Source organism: Neoarius graeffei, chromosome 3, assembly GCF_027579695.1.
Source record: "Neoarius graeffei isolate fNeoGra1 chromosome 3, fNeoGra1.pri, whole genome shotgun sequence".
In the NCBI taxonomy this organism is placed as follows: domain Eukaryota; kingdom Metazoa; phylum Chordata; class Actinopteri; order Siluriformes; family Ariidae; genus Neoarius; species Neoarius graeffei.
The window spans coordinates 5,410,866-5,429,312 of NC_083571.1; the positions used below are offsets into that span (position 1 = coordinate 5,410,866).

General features: G+C 42.3%; 1 protein-coding gene across 4 annotated transcripts in view; it reads left to right on the plus strand.

Moving 5' to 3' along the window:
• mthfd1a (methylenetetrahydrofolate dehydrogenase (NADP+ dependent) 1a, methenyltetrahydrofolate cyclohydrolase, formyltetrahydrofolate synthetase) overlaps window positions 1-18,447 on the plus strand; it is a 79,237-nt gene that overhangs the window by 13,025 nt on the left and 47,765 nt on the right. For 3 of the 4 annotated variants that reach the window (XM_060916299.1, XM_060916298.1, XM_060916300.1), the window contains 3 exons: window positions 829-965; window positions 1,174-1,285; window positions 10,408-10,535. In XM_060916299.1, the coding sequence (XP_060772282.1) occupies window positions 829-965; window positions 1,174-1,285; window positions 10,408-10,535 (377 nt within the window). Of the gene's footprint in view, window positions 1-828; window positions 1,057-1,173; window positions 1,286-10,407; window positions 10,536-18,447 lie in introns of those variants that run through there. The other variant, XM_060916301.1, reaches the window with a different exon arrangement.

The window sequence follows — 18,447 nt, forward strand, 5'->3', positions numbered from 1 at the left end:
GAAAGGAAAACACTGCATTCCAGCATAAGAACCTTTTCCCATCTGTGAAACATGGTGGTGGTAGTATCATGGTTTGGGCCTGTTTTGCTGCATCTGGGCCAGGATTGCTTGGCATCATTGCTGGAACAATGAATTCTGAATTATACCAGCGAATTCTAAAGGAAAATGTCAGGACATCTGTCCATGAACTGAATCTCAAGAGAAGGTGGGTCATGCAGCAAGACAACGACCCTAAGCACACAAGTCATTCTACCAAAGAATAGTTAAAGAAGAATAAAGTTAATGTTTTGGAATGGCCAAGTCAAAGTCCTGACCTTAATCCAATGGAAATGTCGTGGAAGGACCTGAAGCGAGCAGTTCATGTGAGGAAACCCACCAACATCCCAGAGTTGAAGCTGTTCTGTACGGAGGAACGGGCTAAAATTCCTCCAAGACGGTGTGCAGGACTGATCAACAGTTACCGCAAACATTTAGTTGCAGTTATTGCTGCACAAGGGGGTCACACCAGACACTGAAAGCAAAGGTTCACATACTTTTGCCACTCACAGATATGTAATATTGGATCATTTTCCTCAATAAATAAATGACCAAGTATAATATTTTTGTCTCATTTGTTTAACTGGGTTCTCTTTATCTACTTTTAGGACTTGTGTGAAAATCTGATGATGTTTTAGGTCATATTTATGCAGAAATATAGAAAATTCTAAAGGGTTCACAAACTTTCAAGCACCACTGTACCTCTCATACCTGTACAGAAGGTTCTATTGAAAGTTTTGAGATCAGAACATGTTCAGAGGAGCCCTATGTTGGACCCGTGTCTCTGTGCAGGTGTCTCAGTGTCAGGCAAGAAGGCGGTGGTGATCGGACGCAGTAAGATTGTCGGGGCTCCCATGCACGACCTCCTCATGTGGAACCATGCCACGGTCACCTGCTGTCACTCCAAAACTGCAGACCTTCCAGCAGAAGTACCTCCTCCTCCTCCTCTTCCTCCTCCTCTTCAACCTCAACCTCTTCTCCTTTTCTTTTCTTTCTTTCTTCACTGTTCTTCAAGCACAGGTGCCATTTAAAAACTGTAATACCCACACAACCTCCAAGCATATATCTATTAATATCTAGAGAAAGTATGGAAGAAAATTCAGAGAAGCACGAACAGGATTTGTCTCCTCTGTGAAGGTGAAGAAGGCAGACATTCTGGTGGTGGGCACTGGGAAAGCTGAGATGTTGAAAGGCGACTGGATAAAAGAGGGCGCTGTGGTCATCGACGTTGGCATTAATTACATCACAGGTCTCTTTTTCCTCATTCAGAACACAAATAATTCTCATGATCCCTATTTGCCATGACATGGTAAAGATCTAAGTGTGTAAATATATATGAACTGAAAATGTTACACACACATAATAAATTGATGTCCTAAGCTCAATTGAGGTTTTTCATGATTCTTCACATTCCTCATGGAATGGAGGTTTCAATGGAGTCGGTGTAAGTAGATTTATTTATCACCTGAAGTTGTCAAGTCAAGTGAAAGTCCCTCTCACGCCGGAATCTGGTCTTCCCACACAGTCTCCTATCCCAGTACTAACCAACTCTTTAAGGCGTATGGGTGTGGCGCCAATCTCCATTTCGATAGCCCTCGGCTTCTCACCTATCCAGCACGGGCGATTGCTCTAAGACAACGAGGGAGGCTCAGCCTCCTCTAAAAATGACGAACATCGTGTAGGATGAATTGCGCTAGGCTTATGTTATAGCCGACCTTATAACATTGCTATTTCAGATCCAGAATCATAGAAATATATGTGCTCAACCCAACTACAGTGCGAAATCATTCCCTTATAACTTTAATGTGTGCGTGAGTTTCCCCCTCGTGACAGCGCGATGCAGCCCAGCCTCAGTGGACTTCAATGGCATTTGGGAGCTCTGCGCTTTCAATATCAAAATGCAAGACAGTTATTGGACAAATACTGCGAAAACGCCCGCCCACGGAGTCTCACGGACTCCCAGCCTCAGTGGACTTCAATGGCATTTGGGAGCTATGCGCTTTTCAATCTCAAAATGCAAGACGGTTATTGGACAAATACTGCGAAAACGCCCGCCTACGGACTCCGAGCCTCACATGGGAGGGACATGGCAAAGCTTTCCACGAGGAGACTGGTGATTGGTGAAAGCGGCCGGATATTTTCTTTGATTGACAGCTCGTTTCAAATATAGACAGGCAGTGGTGAATCTCAGTTCAGTCCCATGCGGATTCGCAAGTGCTGTGGTGTATTGTAAGAGATCAGCTTACATTTCGATTTCATTCATTACATACAGTTTCTACCAGCTTTTTTAGTTTGTATATATTTTCATTGTAAATAAAGTGTAAATATAGTGCTGTCAAGTTTGCTATCTTAGTTCCAGAAATTTTGTTTATTTGAGTGACTGAACTTGAACTTGAGGGGGCTAGTCAGCTAGCAAGAAAGCTGCGCACGGATGCCAAGCATTGCTGATTTAATTTTGGTGAAGCCATTTGCCAGTCTTCCTTTCGAGGAAAAAATTAAAATTAAAGAGCAGGGTAGACCAACGCCTCAAATTGACTTGGTGAAAAAGGTAGGGAATAATACTCGTTCCTTTCAGCTCTCCTGGTACGAGAAAGTGAATTGGCTAACAGCAAGTGACCCACATCAACAACAGTAAATAGGCTACTTAAGTAATATGTCATGGATGGACCAAAAATATAGAATCTATTTAAAATGTTTATGCTGAGTATATTATATTGGAATATATATTTTTCTGGATATGAATTAAACACAGCTACAATTTGGAAAACATTTTTAAACAAAAACACAGCCGAGAACATTTCACACTTCAGACCTGGATTAAAAGTGAAGGGTTATCAAAATTGTCAATAAAACATTTCTCAGCCAAAATAAGTAAAATATAGGGAAAGTGTCATTGAATGAAATGTGTGGCACCCAGCTCTACTGCTGAGGTTCCTGACAAAGAGCTGCTTTCAATAATGATCAATTTTTAAACAACATGCCACAATTTTAAAATATAAAATGTTAAAATATACCCCCCCCAACACCACCATCGTGTATATTGGACAGTAGGCTAATGGGCCAAAAGAACCTGTTATTTCACAGTTTGTGACGCTGCCAACAATCAGCCAGATCAGAGGCAAGAGTATGGGCAAAATTGATGTTTTTTCTTTTAAAATCTGGAAATATCGTAACCGACCAGCCTCCCCTGTTTGAAAGACTACCAGCGGCCACTGCTATCCAGCTAGGGTTACAGTGGGAGGCTAGTCCTCTGATAACCGCAAGAATTTGACTTCCCCACTCACATCTGTATTGCAGTGTCCCTTGCCAGATGGTAGTAGGTACCATTTTTATGATGGTCTTTGGTATGACCCGACCGCGAGTCGAACTTGCGATTTCCTAGCCAAGAGAGTACAGTAATTACTGTACTGTGTCAGGCACCTGTTCCCGATTAAAGTGCAATCACAGCGCGCTTATAAGCACTCTCTAAACACACAGACTTGGTGAAGTACCAAGTGTCTCACATTACCAGGCCTTTCTATCTGTGTATTGCCTTTCTGGTGTTGACTTTGTTTTGTGTATCTGGACTTTGCCTTTTGTCTTTGCCCCCTGTTTGTTCCTTGCGTGGCCATCGCCTGTTTCACGACCCTGCCTTTGTCTTACATTTTTGTCCTGTTTGCCTGCCTGTTTGTAAATAAATGCTCTTCCTTCAAACAAATCTGTTATTCACCTGCTTACATGACACAGAGCCATGCACTCCTCTTCTCTCAGAGACAAACAATAAGTAGTTAAGTCCGCAGCTGAGTTGTGTTAATACGTGTTAATGCCATAAAACAAAGGCTTAAAGAGCCTCGCTTAGATGTCGATCACTAACAATTATCAAAAAAGGCTCGATAAAAGGATGAAATGACTGCTGACTCTGCTAAACTTAACACCTAGTTAAAGTGCACTGGCAGTGCTTTTATATCCCCTGCCCTGCCCCACCCAGCCCAATGGAACGACAAAAGTGGCATCATCAGTGATATGCAACACATGAATAAACTGAATAGTGAAGATTTACAAAACAGAGCAAGTCAGTGGGTGGGTATTGACAACAAATGATACACCGGTCACCTCTGTCATTTCCATAACAGACAAAGAAATCATTGCCTCCGTTTGTGATCCTTTAACTCAGTCAGTGAACTGCAGTAGTGACTCGGAAAGAGAAATTCATGATAAGGAGAATGTGATGAAAATTTTGCATATAACGTGTGTAACAAGTGGGTCCATTTCAGTATTACAAACTTTTCAGGACAACAAACTATTTGGATGTTGCCCAAGGAGTTCATTATCATAGGGTTGCAGTGTATTTATTTTACATGTACCTTTTGTACAGAAAAATATTGTATTTTGAAAATTTTTTCAACACGTCTCACTGCTTTTTAATCAGAAAAATTATGATGTTTGTCCTTCGCGTGTGAAGATGACCACGACTTCTATGAATCACTGGGGGGTGGGGTGAATGCGAAGGTGGCTGATTAGGCCAATCTTCACCTTGAAAAGTCTGTTGCAGTGGGGACATGGGATGTGTAGGGCTGAGCCAAGGGCGGAGGTGGAACTATCGATGTTTTTCCTTTTCTGCCGACGTAGCTCTTTCTCCCTGGTGCACCTCTCCTCAAAGGCAGTCACGCCAGATATTATGAGGGAGCGCCAGACAGGACGGTCTTCAGCGGACTTTTCCCAAGATATATACAGAATGCCGCAAAGCTTGAGGGATGCCTTCAAAGTGTCTTTGTAGAGTAGCTTCGGTCTACCAAGACGGCGCTTGCCTGTGGACAGCTCGCCATAGAGAAGTCTTTTAGGGAGACGACAGTCATCCATGCGGTAGATATGACCAGCCCATCGAAGCTGAGAGCGTATAAGGATGGCATGGATGATCTCCATCTTAGGCCGCTGGAGCACTTCGGTGTCTGGGACTTTGTCACGCCACGTCACATGGAGTAGGGTCCTGAGACATCTTATATGAAAGGCGTTGAGCTGCTTGGCATGACGACTGTATACGGTCCAAGTCTCGCAGGCATATGGCATAGATGGCAGAACTACTGCTCTGTAGACTTTGAGCTTGGTGTCAAGGCTCAGTCCTCTGCGCCCCCCATACCTTGTCCTTAAGCCTGCCAAAGGCAGTGCTAACTCTCGCGATTCTGTAGGCCACTTCCTCATCAATATTAGCAAAGCATGAGAGAGTGCTGCCAAGGTATACAAACTTGTTTACCGCTGTTAGACTCTGACCACTGACGGTGATGTGGGGCTCTATATATGGAGCTGCAGGGGCTGGTTGTTGGAGGACCTCAGTCTTTTTGGTTGAAATTGTGAGATCGAAGTCATCACAGGCTTTAGCCAACCGGTCCAACCTACGCTGCATTTCTAACTCTGAACTAGCGTTCAGTGCACAATTGTCAGCAAAGAGGAAGTCACGAGCTGTCTCTTCATGAACTTTTGTCCTTGCTTGCAGCCTCCGAGAGTTGAAGAGTTTTCCATTCGTACGATAACGAAACCCGACACCGATGTCACCGTCGCGGTAGGCGTTTGACAGCATGGCTGAAAACACCATGCTGAATAGAGTGGAGGCCAGCACGCAGCCCTGCTTAACTCCATTGGTGACGGGAAACAACTGGGAGAACTCCCCATTGTCCTGTACTCTTGCATTCATGCCATCATGAAACTGCTGGACCATTGCAATGAACTTGCGAGAGCAACCAAACTTGGATATGATCTTCCACAACCCCTCATGGCAAACAGAATCAAACACTTTGGTTAGGTCCACGAATGTGGTGTACAGACCAATGTTCTGCTCCTTGCACTTTTCTTGGAGTTGTCGAGCTGCAAAGATCATGTCGATGGTACTTCGTCCCGTACGGAATCCACACTGGCTTTCAGGTAGCAGGCCGCGTTCCAGGTGTTCGATGAGGCGATTAAGCAGAATGCATCCCAGGACCTTTCCGGCGATGGAAAGCAAGGAAATGCCGCGATGGTTATCACATACAAATCTGTTCCCTTTGCGCTTGTAAAGGTGGGCTATGGAAGCATCTTTAAAGTCCTGTGGGAGCCTTTCTTGAGACCACATCAGATTGAACAGGCTTGTGAGGGTCTCGATCAGTTTAGGTCCTCCAGAAGCATAAATTTTGGCTGGAATGGAGTCAGCACCAGGTGCCTTCCCACTGGACATGGACTTGATGGCTTTTGATACTTCCACTTCAGTAGGAGGATCAGTGAGAGTCTCGTTCACTGGGACTTGTGGCAATCTTGCTATAGCTTCTTCATTTATGGTGGATGGGCGGTTGAGGACACTGTTGAAGTGCTCCGCCCAGCACTCAAGGATCTTCTCCCTCTCCAAGATGATTGTGTTCCCATCGGCACTGAGGATAGAGGACATTCCAGACGAAGTGGGACCGTACACGGTCTTTAGGGCACTGTAGAAGTTTTTCATATCATTACTATCTGCATAGGCCTGAATGGCATTGGCCTTCATACAGAACCATTTGTCACGCATACGACGTAACTTGGATTGGGCAGCTCGCTTGGCCTCTCTGAGCGCAGCTTTCTTAGAGGAAGAGGAGGGATCATTGAGAAGTGCTCTGCGGAGATGGCGTTTTTCCTCCAGTATGGACATGATGTGACTATTATTGTCATCAAACCAATCCTGGTGTTTTCAGGTAGTAGGACCGACAACAACGGCGGCAGTAGCGTAAACAGTATCACAAAAACTCACCCACTGAGTTTCCACATCAGCCTCTGCATTTGTGTTGGGAGTTAATAAATTCTTATCAAGCTCCTCAGCCAGTTCATTCTTGATGAGATCGTTCTTAAGTCTGGAGACATTCAACCGCTTGGGGACTCTGACACCTTGGGGCCTTCTTGGTGGAGTGATGCAAAGATTCATCTTGGAGATCAATAGATGATGGTCAATCCAGCATTCAGCTCCACACATGGTCTTGGTGACCCTAACATCTTGTCTGTCCCTCTGCCTGGTGATGACATAGTCCAAGAGATGCCAGTGCTTGGAACGGGGGTGCATCCACGATGTCTTTTTATGGGTCGGAAGACGGAAGACTGAGTTGGTGATGAGAAGATCAAAGGCAGCACAGGTCTCAAGTAGGAGGAGTCCATTGCTGTTACACTTGCCAACGCCATGCTTCCCCAGCACACCTTCCCATGACTCGTGGTCTCTGCCAACACGGGTGTTAAAATCGCCGAGAATGATGAGCTTATCTGATCTAGGTACAGCAGCAATGGCGTTCTTGAGATCCTCGTAAAATCTTTCCTTCACATCGTCAGGGTTTGTCATGGTGGGGGCGTAGGCACTAATCAATGTGACAAATCTATTCATGGGAAGCGGCATGCGGGCAGTCATCAGGCGATCGTTTATCCCCTTAGAGGGAACTGCCAGCTTATTGGCCAAATTGGACTTAATAGCAAAGCCAACGCCTGCCTCACATCGATCATTTGATCCACGCCTGATCCAGAAGAACGTATACACGGGCGCAGATAGAGGGGGGGACGGGGGGGGATTCGTCCCACCCAGATTTAAATTCACCTCGTTCGGTCCCCCCCACTTATAGGGAGGAAAAAACGTCTATGCTGTCTTTCTTTGCATAAGGCAAACCTCACGGAAAAAATCAAAAGACTAATTACCATTCGGTTTATTGAGGTGCACAGCAGTACATACATAGTTGCAACTGCGCAGCCTGCACAGGTTGCAAGCTCGAGCTTGGTTGCTATGGTTACCCATAACAAGTTTGACAGGCATATCAGGGACAGCTCCTCCTAGTTCAGGACCCCAACACGGCATGATGAAGGGTGCCAAAAGGCAGAAAACGATTGCATCGTTTAAAAAAAAAAATGACTGTAAGTAAACTGTGCCTTACTTTATCATATCACCTTGCAATTTTTTGATAGTCTGTTCAAAGTAATGTCGTAGTGAAAGTAAAATCGTACGGAGTAGAGATGCCTTTCTGGTAGCCTCCTTCTTTCGGTGGCAGCCTGTAGATACAGTGCGCAGAAGGCAGTTTTAATGTTTAATCTGGTGTTCCCTGCCATAATTTCAGCGAGCATATTGTTTCATAAGGAAACTTTGCGAAGAGTTGTTGACTGACTACCGCTCACGCAACACACAGGCATAGTTAGAAAGTCAGGATGCACTGGTTTACACTTTACACACACACACGTAGCCCAGCCTCTCGCTATGTTTAACAGTTGGAACTTAGCGGTTTTAAAACTAGTTTTGCAGTTTTGCAGTTTCTGTGCGTGATGATAATGTGTAAACTTTGGATTTCCATAGGCTATGTTAAAATGTTATCATTGTCCTGGCCTGCAGGTAGTTCCTGGTGATGGCAGTGAGGGAGGTGAAATAACATGTATACACACTACCGTTCAAAAGTTTGGGGTCACCCAGACAATTTTGTGTTTTCCATGAAAAGTCACACTTTTATTTACCACCATAAGTTGTAAAATGAATAGAAAATATAGTCAAGACATTTTTCTGGCCATTTTGAGCATTTAATCGACCCCACAAATGTGATGCTCCAGAAACTCAATCTGCTCAAAGGAAGGTCAGTTTTATAGCTTCTCTAAAGAGCTAAACTGTTTTCAGCTGTGCTAACATGATTGTACAAGGGTTTTCTAATCATCCATTAGCCTTCTGAGGCAATGAGCAAACACATTGTACCATTAGAACACTGGAGTGAGAGTTGCTGGAAATGGGCCTCTATACACCTATGGAGATATTGGACCAAAAACCACACATTTGCAGCTAGAATAGTCATTTACCACATTAGCAATGTATAGAGTGGATTTCTGATTAGTTTAAAGTGATCTTCATTGAAAAGAACAGTGCGTTTCTTTCAAAAATAAGGACATTTCAAAGTGACCCCAAACTTTTGAACGGTAGTGTGTGTGTGTATGTATGTCTCATCTCATTATCTCTAGCCGCTTTATCCTTCTACAGGGTCGCAGGCAAGCTGGAGCCTATCCCAGCTGACTACGGGCGAAAGGCGGGGTACACCCTGGACAAGTCGCCAGGTCATCACAGGGCTGACACATAGACACAGACAACCATTCACACTCACATTCACACCTACGGTCAATTTAGAGTCACCAGTTAACCTAACCTGCATGTCTTTGGACTGTGGGGGAAACCGGAGCACCCGGAGGAAACCCACGCGGACACGGGGAGAACATGCAAACTCCACACAGAAAGGCCCTCGCCGGCCCTGGGGCTCGAACCCAGGACCTTCTTGCTGTGAGGCGACAGCGCTAACCACTACACCACTGTGCCGCCTGTGTGTATATATATATATATATATATATATATACACACACACACAAAATGGAATCATTTGCTGACAGCTCAGTCCCCCCCAGTTCAAAAATCCTATCTGCGCCCCTGAACGTATAGCCGGCAGACTTCTCAGTCAGTTGTCCTTCCTCTGCTAGACGAGTCTCACTAAGTGCTGCAATCTCCACATTGTAACAGGCTAGTTCATTCACTGCAAAATGACCATATGGCCTGGTCCGCCTATGTGTAGAGTTGTGACTACGACTGCCAGTGAGTCCACACCTGTCGCTTCGCCACAAATCCATCGCCGCAGGACTTGAGAAGAGTATATGGGGATGAAGGGGTAATGTGATAAGGGATGAAGTCATGACATGCGCGTGACTTTGATTAAAGTGAGGGAGAGTTGCGCAGCGTCAGCCTCACTCTCTTGTCCTGAAGTATCTGGGCTCAGCAGCAAGACGTAGTCAAGACGGCCAGAGATAAGACAGGATGCAGTGGATGGCCAACAGAATGCGTTTGTCCATTTGTGCCCTGAGCGCTCCACAGGCGCTTGGTGCATGGTGGCCATTGGCTCACGAGAAGCTCATCTGCCCTTTGACAGGTCTTGCTTTTCGTCCTGCGGGGTGACATGCCACCCTCCTCACCAGCACTAGGCTGGTGGGGGAGCCGGTTTAGACGCCGACCACTCGTCCATTGCGGCAGGTTGTACTGTGTTACAATGACAGCAGTAGCAAGGGAACTATCCCCTGACCTGACAACATGAAAAATTATACTGAATATGTAATTACACACATGCAGTTTTTTTCAACTCTGGACTCTTCTACAATTTCCTCATCCTTGACAATGATGACAAACCTTGACCCTTATCCTTGTTACTGAGAACAAATTATGGTATTTGTGATCTTATTAAATCAGGGTTGCTGTGTATAAAGTATATCCCTTTAGAAACTCTGACTACCCATCAGCCCTTTCTCTGAACCATGACACAGATACACAAATCAGCCGTTATAATGTTTTTAAATGTTGGGTATGTGTTGGAGTCAGTGAGAAATTTTAACAAGTGAATTTTCCCTCCACAGACAATAGCAGACCATCAGGTATGCGGGTGGTGGGCGATGTTCATTATCCGTCCGCTAAGGAGCAGGCGGGGTACATCACTCCGGTTCCTGGAGGAGTGGGACCCATGACTGTTGCCATGCTGATGGAGGTAAGAGATTGAAAAAGATGTAACCCAAGTTTAACTTGTGTACAAACGTGAAGCCTTTGGCCTAATGGTTAGAGAAGCAACTTTGGTACCAAAAGGTTGCCAGTTTGATTCCCTGGACCAGCAGGAATGGCTGAAATGCCCTTGAGCAAGGAATCTAATGCCCAACTGCTCCCAGGCTGCTCTGGGTATGTTGTATGTTGCTCTGGATAAGAAGCAGGAAAAAATTGTTGAGGGTTTTTTTTTAATCTGGCTAACTAAATTAGATGAATTGGATCGTTTCAAGTCAAGACAACATGTCCAGAAGCTTAACCAGGTTCAGGAGTGGTTTATTCAACGTAAATAAGACTGGATTACAGACAGTGTACCAAATGTGTTTGTAGTCAGACTCCTTCTCCCTCCAGAATCTGGTCTTCCCAGGCAGTCTCCTACCCCAGTACTTACCAACTCTTTAAGGCATATCTCTGTTTTGATAGCCCTTGGGCTCTTGCCTATATAGCTAGGGTTACAGTGGGGGGCAGGTCCTTTGGTAACCGCAAGAGTTTGACTTCCCCACTCACATCTGTACTGCAGCATGCATTGCTAGATGGTAGTAGGTACCATTTTTATGATGGTCTTTGGTATGACCCAACCACAAGTAGAACTCACAGTCTCCTGGTCAAGAGGCAGACACATTAACCACTAGGCCAACTCACGGTCATGTTTGTAGTACGTACTTTGTAAAATGGCCAAGATCCTAATAGTTTCTTTCGATAAATGTCGTGTTCCAGTCAGGATGGATTTATGTATGGTCCTAGCTACTGCTCTTGTAGATGTTGGATCTTCTTGAGATGTTGTGCCCTTTTTCTATTTGTGAAAATTAGATTAAATTCAATTAGCTTAGACTCAACCTTATTGTCATGAAGCAGAGTATAAATACAAAGACATTAGGGCTTTGCACTGGAGGTGCTCGGGCCCTAATTATTGTTTTTATTATTATTATTATTATTATTATTATTATTATTATTAAAGACTTGGCCATTTTTGAGGTGGTTCTCATGGGTGAAAATTCAAGAAATTTGGTATACACATCAATCCTGGCCACTGCTACTCAAGAATAGAGGCTTGGCCCCGGGTGTGTCTGAGGTACTCCATAGTACCCCCACATGTCATTGAGACTTTTGCCCGGTATATAGTTTCACCTACCCATGTCAAATTTGGTAGGTGTGTGGGGTGCCCCAAGATGAACAAAACTGTAATGTACATTGTATTAGCCACACTCAACAGGAAGTGAGTTATTTTTGGTTTTGTGCATTTTGACATGTTACATTTTGATGTTCTCCTCCTAGGCAGTTTGTTGGATTCATACTAGATTTGATATACTGGAGGTGCTTGGGCCCTTCATCACCACTCGTGGCTATATTTAACATTAAATGTAACTCTAAATGGACAAAAAGTAAGCAATATGCTGTAAAACTGTTGTGATGTCAGATAAATAATATGCCCAGACATGCTCTTGTAGTGTTCACAGTAACTCCTCTTCATCACACCACACTGTCGTTGATTATTTTCCTACAACAGCACAATATGGTGTGTGTAGCTTTTTTTAATAATTATTATTCCTAACATATCATCTCATCACAGCCAAAAAAGAGAAAAAAATCTCTGACTAAGGCACTTCAAATTAAAATGTCTTTAATATTTTAGACAAGTCCTACATGGACAAATTAAAAACAAAGCCCACGCGTAGCGGCATGGGTGCCTTCTTCAGGGCAATATCACAAAGGAACAAGGTAGCTTTGTTCAAGATGTAGAAAAGGACAGGTGAAGACGATTGGATAATTAGTCCTGAAGCTCTACACATTGCTGAGTCCGCCCCTCACACAGCTCCCAGCACTAAAAAGTTTTCCATCAAAAACTGTCAATCAATGGCTTGGGCCCGCCTCTCACACGGCTCCCAATCCAAGACAGCCATCATTCAAAATATTGCAAAAACATCAAAAATACACATATATTCCACATACATGCACAAAGGGTACAGAGAGAGAGAAAAAAATATAAAAATCTTTTCTTTCAGATAGAACCATGCAAAGCCAAAAACCATCACAAAAAAGGTGTGTAGTCTATTTCCTCATTCAAGCCTGGAAACTCCATTGCTTTTAACTTCCAAATCCCAAAAGTTTCCCGTTGTAATAGTAACTTCAGTTTGTCACCTCCACGGATTGATGTTTTTACAATTTCAATGCCTTGGATTTTCAGGCTTGAAGGGTCACTGTGATGTGCATCTTTATAATGCTTGGCCATAGGATAATCCTCATTCTGAATTCTTATTGCATATTTATGTTCATAAAAACGCTCTTTTAATTTTCTTTCCGTCCTACCCACATAAAAACATCCACATGGGCATCTCAGGCAACACACCACATATTCTGAATTGCAATTAATAAACCCATTTGTCTTGTACTCTCTCTGTGTCCTCAGGTCATGAAAACATTTACTTTGGACAACTCCTCCACAGTGTTTACAGGAACCACATTTATAAGTTCCCCTTAGCTCTGTCTGTAACCATGTTTTTTGTTTGGGAGCTGGTAAATAGCTCCTTACGAGTTTATCTTTTATGGTTGGTGCTCTCTGGAATACAGTAATAGGTGGATCTGAAAAGACACGTCTCAAAAGTGGATCACTCTGCATTATTTTCCAATTAGATGTAATTATTCTTTTCATTCTTTGGGCACAACTGTTATATTGGGTGACAAAATATGATCTAGTAGTGGTCTTGGCTCGATCAGTTTTCTTATTTTTCTTTTTTAAAAGATCAGAGCGAGGTATTGAGCGAGCCTTCACTATGGCATTATCAATTAGCTCAGGCGAATAACCTCTTACACAAAACCTTGATTTCATATCCTGGGCCTGCTCCTCAAAATCAGTGTCTTTATCACAGATGCGTCTAAGACGCTGAAACTGGCCAAAGGGAATATTGCTTTTTGAGACTCTTTGTATGAAAACTATCAGCCCTCAATAACATATTTCTGTCAGTACTCTTCCTATATATAGAAGTATGCAAGACATTCTCATCAATGGAAATCAACAAATCCAAAAAACTGATTGATGTTCTTGAGTATTCAATAGACAGTTTTATGTTTGGATTCGTAAGGTTCAAGTACTCATGAAACTGCAAAAGCTCACTCTCAGTTCCTGACCAAATCAACAGAATATCATCAATGAATCGCCCCCAGAACACCATCTTATCGCAGAAAAGATTTTTAGATTGATTATAAATGTATTGTTCTTCCCAAAAACCCAAAAACAAGTTGGCATAATTTGGCGCAAAACATGCACCCATGGCTGTGCCCTTGAGTTGTCTATACAAAGAGTCTTGGAAAAGAAACACATTATTGTGCAAAGTCCATTCTGTGAGGAGGAGTAAAAATTAATTAGGTGGCAAAACATCAGACCTGTATGACAAATAATGTTGAAGGGTCACAAGACCCCCCTGGTGGTCAATATTTGTATATAAAGAGGCTACATCAAGTGTCACCATATAACAATTTGAAACATCTGTGATCTCTCTGAGTTTACATAGTACATCAGTTGTATCCTCAATGAAAGACGGAAGGTCTCGCACTAGAGGCTTGATGAAATAGTCCACAAATTGTGAACAAGGCTCAGTTAAAGATCCATTGCCTGAAATGATGGGTCTCCCTTCAGGATGTCTCAAGTTCTTGTGAACTTTTGGGAGCATGTAGAAGCATGGGATTTGGGGTTTCTCATTCAACAAAAAGGCAAATTCATTATCGGAAATCCAGTTCCGATCTTTACCTTGAAGTAAAATGTCCTTCAGTTCATTTTTCATGTTTTCAATTGGGTTATTCCGTAATCGTTCATAATAAACATTGTTCTCCAATTGTCTCAAAGCTTCAGTGATGTAGTAACTCTTATCCATAACCACAACAGCGCCACCTTTGTCAGCTGGTTTCACAATAATATCATCATTTTTTGCCAAACAATTGAGTGCATCTCTCTCACTTTTTGATAGATTGTCTCTTCGTTTGTTTTGTCTATTCTCCAACATTTTGTCCATATCATGAGAAACCTTTTTAGTAAAGGCAATCAAGGTAGGGTTAGAGCACATGGGCATAAAGTTAGACTTGGGTTTAAAAAGTCTCTTGGCATCCTGAATGGAGTCTGAAATAGGTGTCGATGTCCTATTCAAATGTACATTATTCTGATGGTACCACACTTTAAGGTGAAGATTTCTATAAAATCTAAAAAGATCCACCTAAGTTTTAAATACATCAGAATTTTTTTGGCTGGTTGCTCCACTCAAGAAAGTGAGTGTTTCTTTTTCATGTGATGACCAACAGTGCTTCACAAGATATGACTTCCATGAAAGCAAACCTTTTTTCATATTCTACAGAGGACAGCAGGAATATTGTGGTACCTGACTCTTTGTTAAATGAATTTTCTCCTCAAGAAACCTCTAGTAAGGACTTGAATTCTTTATATGCTGCCTTAAAAAGACTCTTGGAGAAGGATATTTGACTTCATTGGCATACCATCACTTTAATCGGACTACTTCAGAGAAAAGCGCATTCCTAGGGGTCTGCGAATCAAGAAGTTCCCCTCTTTTGGCACAGATGATGTTACATTTCGAGAGAAGTGGGAGGGCATTTTAAATAAGTGCTCCCTCGACCTTATTCTCTTAATCATTGAACAAACAAAAAAAGAAAAAGAGAAGATACAAGAGGAAATTTGTGATTTGAGAGAACAACTGTCACAAGCCAATGTTGCTTCACAGCAAGCTTCCATTGAAAACCAACTGAAAGAAAGTCTGGACAAATTCACCCAAGAGTTAAAACAATATAAATTGAAGAAATTCAAGAGGGATGAGCGAGACTATAAGACAGGCACCGTTTATCAATGGAGAGAACCTGCAACACCACAACGTCGGCAACGAAAGGTGTCTTTTAATTTAAGTACGAGTGGGGAAGAATCTGATGCAACACAAGTGGCCCTGCCTGAGGATTTTTTAGAGGAGCAACCCCACTCTACAATTCGAGGCGGGCAGTGGAGAAAACATCCAGGAAAAACAAGAAAATCAGAAGAGGGAGGCGTCGGTCAACCTCCACCAAAACCATGGAACCTTCGGAACCAGAAGAAGAGTGCACGGTAATTAACATCTCTAAATGTGCCTTGACAAAAGACTCGGTGAGTGTACTATCAAAAGGTTTGACCTTTGCCCCTACATGTGATTCTGATGTATTTAAAACTAAGGTGGATCTTTTTAGATTTTATAGAAATCTTCACCTTAAAGTGTGGTACCATCAGAATAATGTACATTTGAATAGGACATCGACACCTATTTCAGACTCCATTCAGGATGCCAAGAGACTTTTTAAACCCAAGTCTAACTTTATGCCCATGTGCTCTAACCCTACCTTGATTGCCTTTACTAAAAAGGTTTCTTATGATATGGACAAAATGTTGGAGAATAGACAAAACAAACGAAGAGACAATCTCAAAAAGTGAGAGAGATGCACTCAATTGTTTGGCAAAAAAAGATGATATTATTGTGAAACCAGCTGACAAAGGTGGCGCTGTTGTGGTTATGGATAAGAGTTACTACATCACTGAAGCTTTGAGACAATTGGAGAACAATGTTTATTATGAACGATTACGGAATAACCCAATTGAAAACATGAAAAATGAACTGAAGGACATTTTACTTCAAGGTAAAGATCGGAACTGGATTTCCGATAATGAATTTGCCTTTTTGTTGAATGAGAAACCCCAAATCCCATGCTTCTACATGCTCCCAAAAGTTCACAAGAACTTGAGACATCCTGAAGGGAGACCCATCATTTCAGGCAATGGATCTTTAACTGAGCCTTGTTCACAATTTGTGGACTATTTCATCAAGCCTCTAGTGTGAGACCTTCCGTCTTTCATTGAGGATACAACTGATGTACTATGTAAACTCAGAGAGATCACAGATGTTTCAAATTGTTATATGGTGACACTTGATGTAGCCTCTTTATATACAAATATTGACCACCAGGGGGGTCTTGTGACCCTTCAACATTATTTGTCATACAGGTCTGATGTTTTGCCACCTAATTAATTTTTACTCCTCCTCACAGAATGGACTTTGCACAATAATGTGTTTCTTTTCCAAGACTCTTTGTATAGACAACTCAAGGGCACAGCCATGGGTGCATGTTTTGCGCCAAATTATGCCAACTTGTTTTTGGGTTTTTGGGAAGAACAATACATTTATAATCAATCTAAAAATCTTTTCTGCGATAAGATGGTGTTCTGGGGGCGATTCATTGATGATATTCTGTTGATTTGGTCAGGAACTGAGAGTGAGCTTTTGCAGTTTCATGAGTACTTGAACCTTACGAATCCAAACATAAAACTGTCTATTGAATACTCAAGAACATCAATCAGTTTTTTGGATTTGTTGATTTCCATTGATGAGAATGTCTTGCATACTTCTATATATAGGAAGAGTACTGACAGAAATATGTTATTGAGGGCTGATAGTTTTCATACAAAGAGTCTCAAAAACAATATTCCCTTTGGCCAGTTTCAGCGTCTTAGACGCATCTGTGATAAAGACACTGATTTTGAGGAGCAGGCCCAGGATATGAAATCAAGGTTTTGTGTAAGAGGTTATTCGCCTGAGCTAATTGATAATGCCATAGTGAAGGCTCGCTCAATACCTCGCTCTGATCTTTTAAAAAAGAAAAATAAGAAAACTGATCGAGCCAAGACCACTACTAGATCATATTTTATCACCCAATATAACAGTTGTGCCCAAAGAATGAAAAGAATAATTACATCTAATTGGAAAATAATGCAGAGTGATCCACTTTTGAGACGTGTCTTTTCAGATCCACCTATTACTGTATTCCAGAGAGCACCAACCATAAAAGATAAACTCGTAAGGAGCTATTTACCAGCTCCCAAACAAAAAACATGGTTACAGACAGAGCTAAGGGGAACTTATAAATGTGGTTCCTGTAAACACTGTGGAGGAGTTGTCCAAAGTAAATGTTTTCATGACCTGAGGACACAGAGAGAGTACAAGACAAATGGGTTTATTAATTGCAATTCAGAATATGTGGTGTATTGCCTGAGATGCCCATGTGGATGTTTTTATGTGGGTAGGACGGAAAGAAAATTAAAAGAGCGTTTTTATGAACATAAATATGCAATAAGAATTCAGAATGAGGATTATCCTATGGCCAAGCATTATAAAGATGCACATCACAGTGACCCTTCAAGCCTGAAAATCCAAGGCATTGAAATTGTAAAAACATCAATCCGTGGAGGTGACAAACTGAAGTTACTATTACAACGGGAAACTTTTGGGATTTGGAAGTTAAAAGCAATGGAGTTTCCAGGCTTGAATGAGGAAATAGACTACACACCTTTTTTTGTGATGGTTTTTGGCTTTGCATGGTTCTATCTGAAAGAAAATATTTTTATATTTTTTTCTCTCTCTCTGTACCCTTTGTGCATGTATGTGGAATATATGTGTATTTTTGATGTTTTTGCAATATTTTGAATGATGGCTGTCTTGGATTGGGAGCCGTGTGAGAGGCGGGCCCAAGCCATTGATTGACAGTTTTTGATGGAAAACTTTTTAGTGCTGGGAGCTGTGTGAGGGGCGGACTCAGCAATGTGTAGAGCTTCAGGACTAATTATCCAATTGTCTTCACCTGTCCTTTTCTACATCTTGAACAAAGCTACCTTGTTCCTTTGTGATATTGCCCTGAAGAAGGCACCCATGCCGCTATGCGTGGGCTTTGTTTTTAATTTGTCCATGTAGGACTTGTCTAAAATATTAAAGACATTTTAATTTGGAGTGCCTTAGTCAGAGATTTTTTTTCTCTTTTTTGGCTGTGGATCTAGAATACCTTGGATTAAA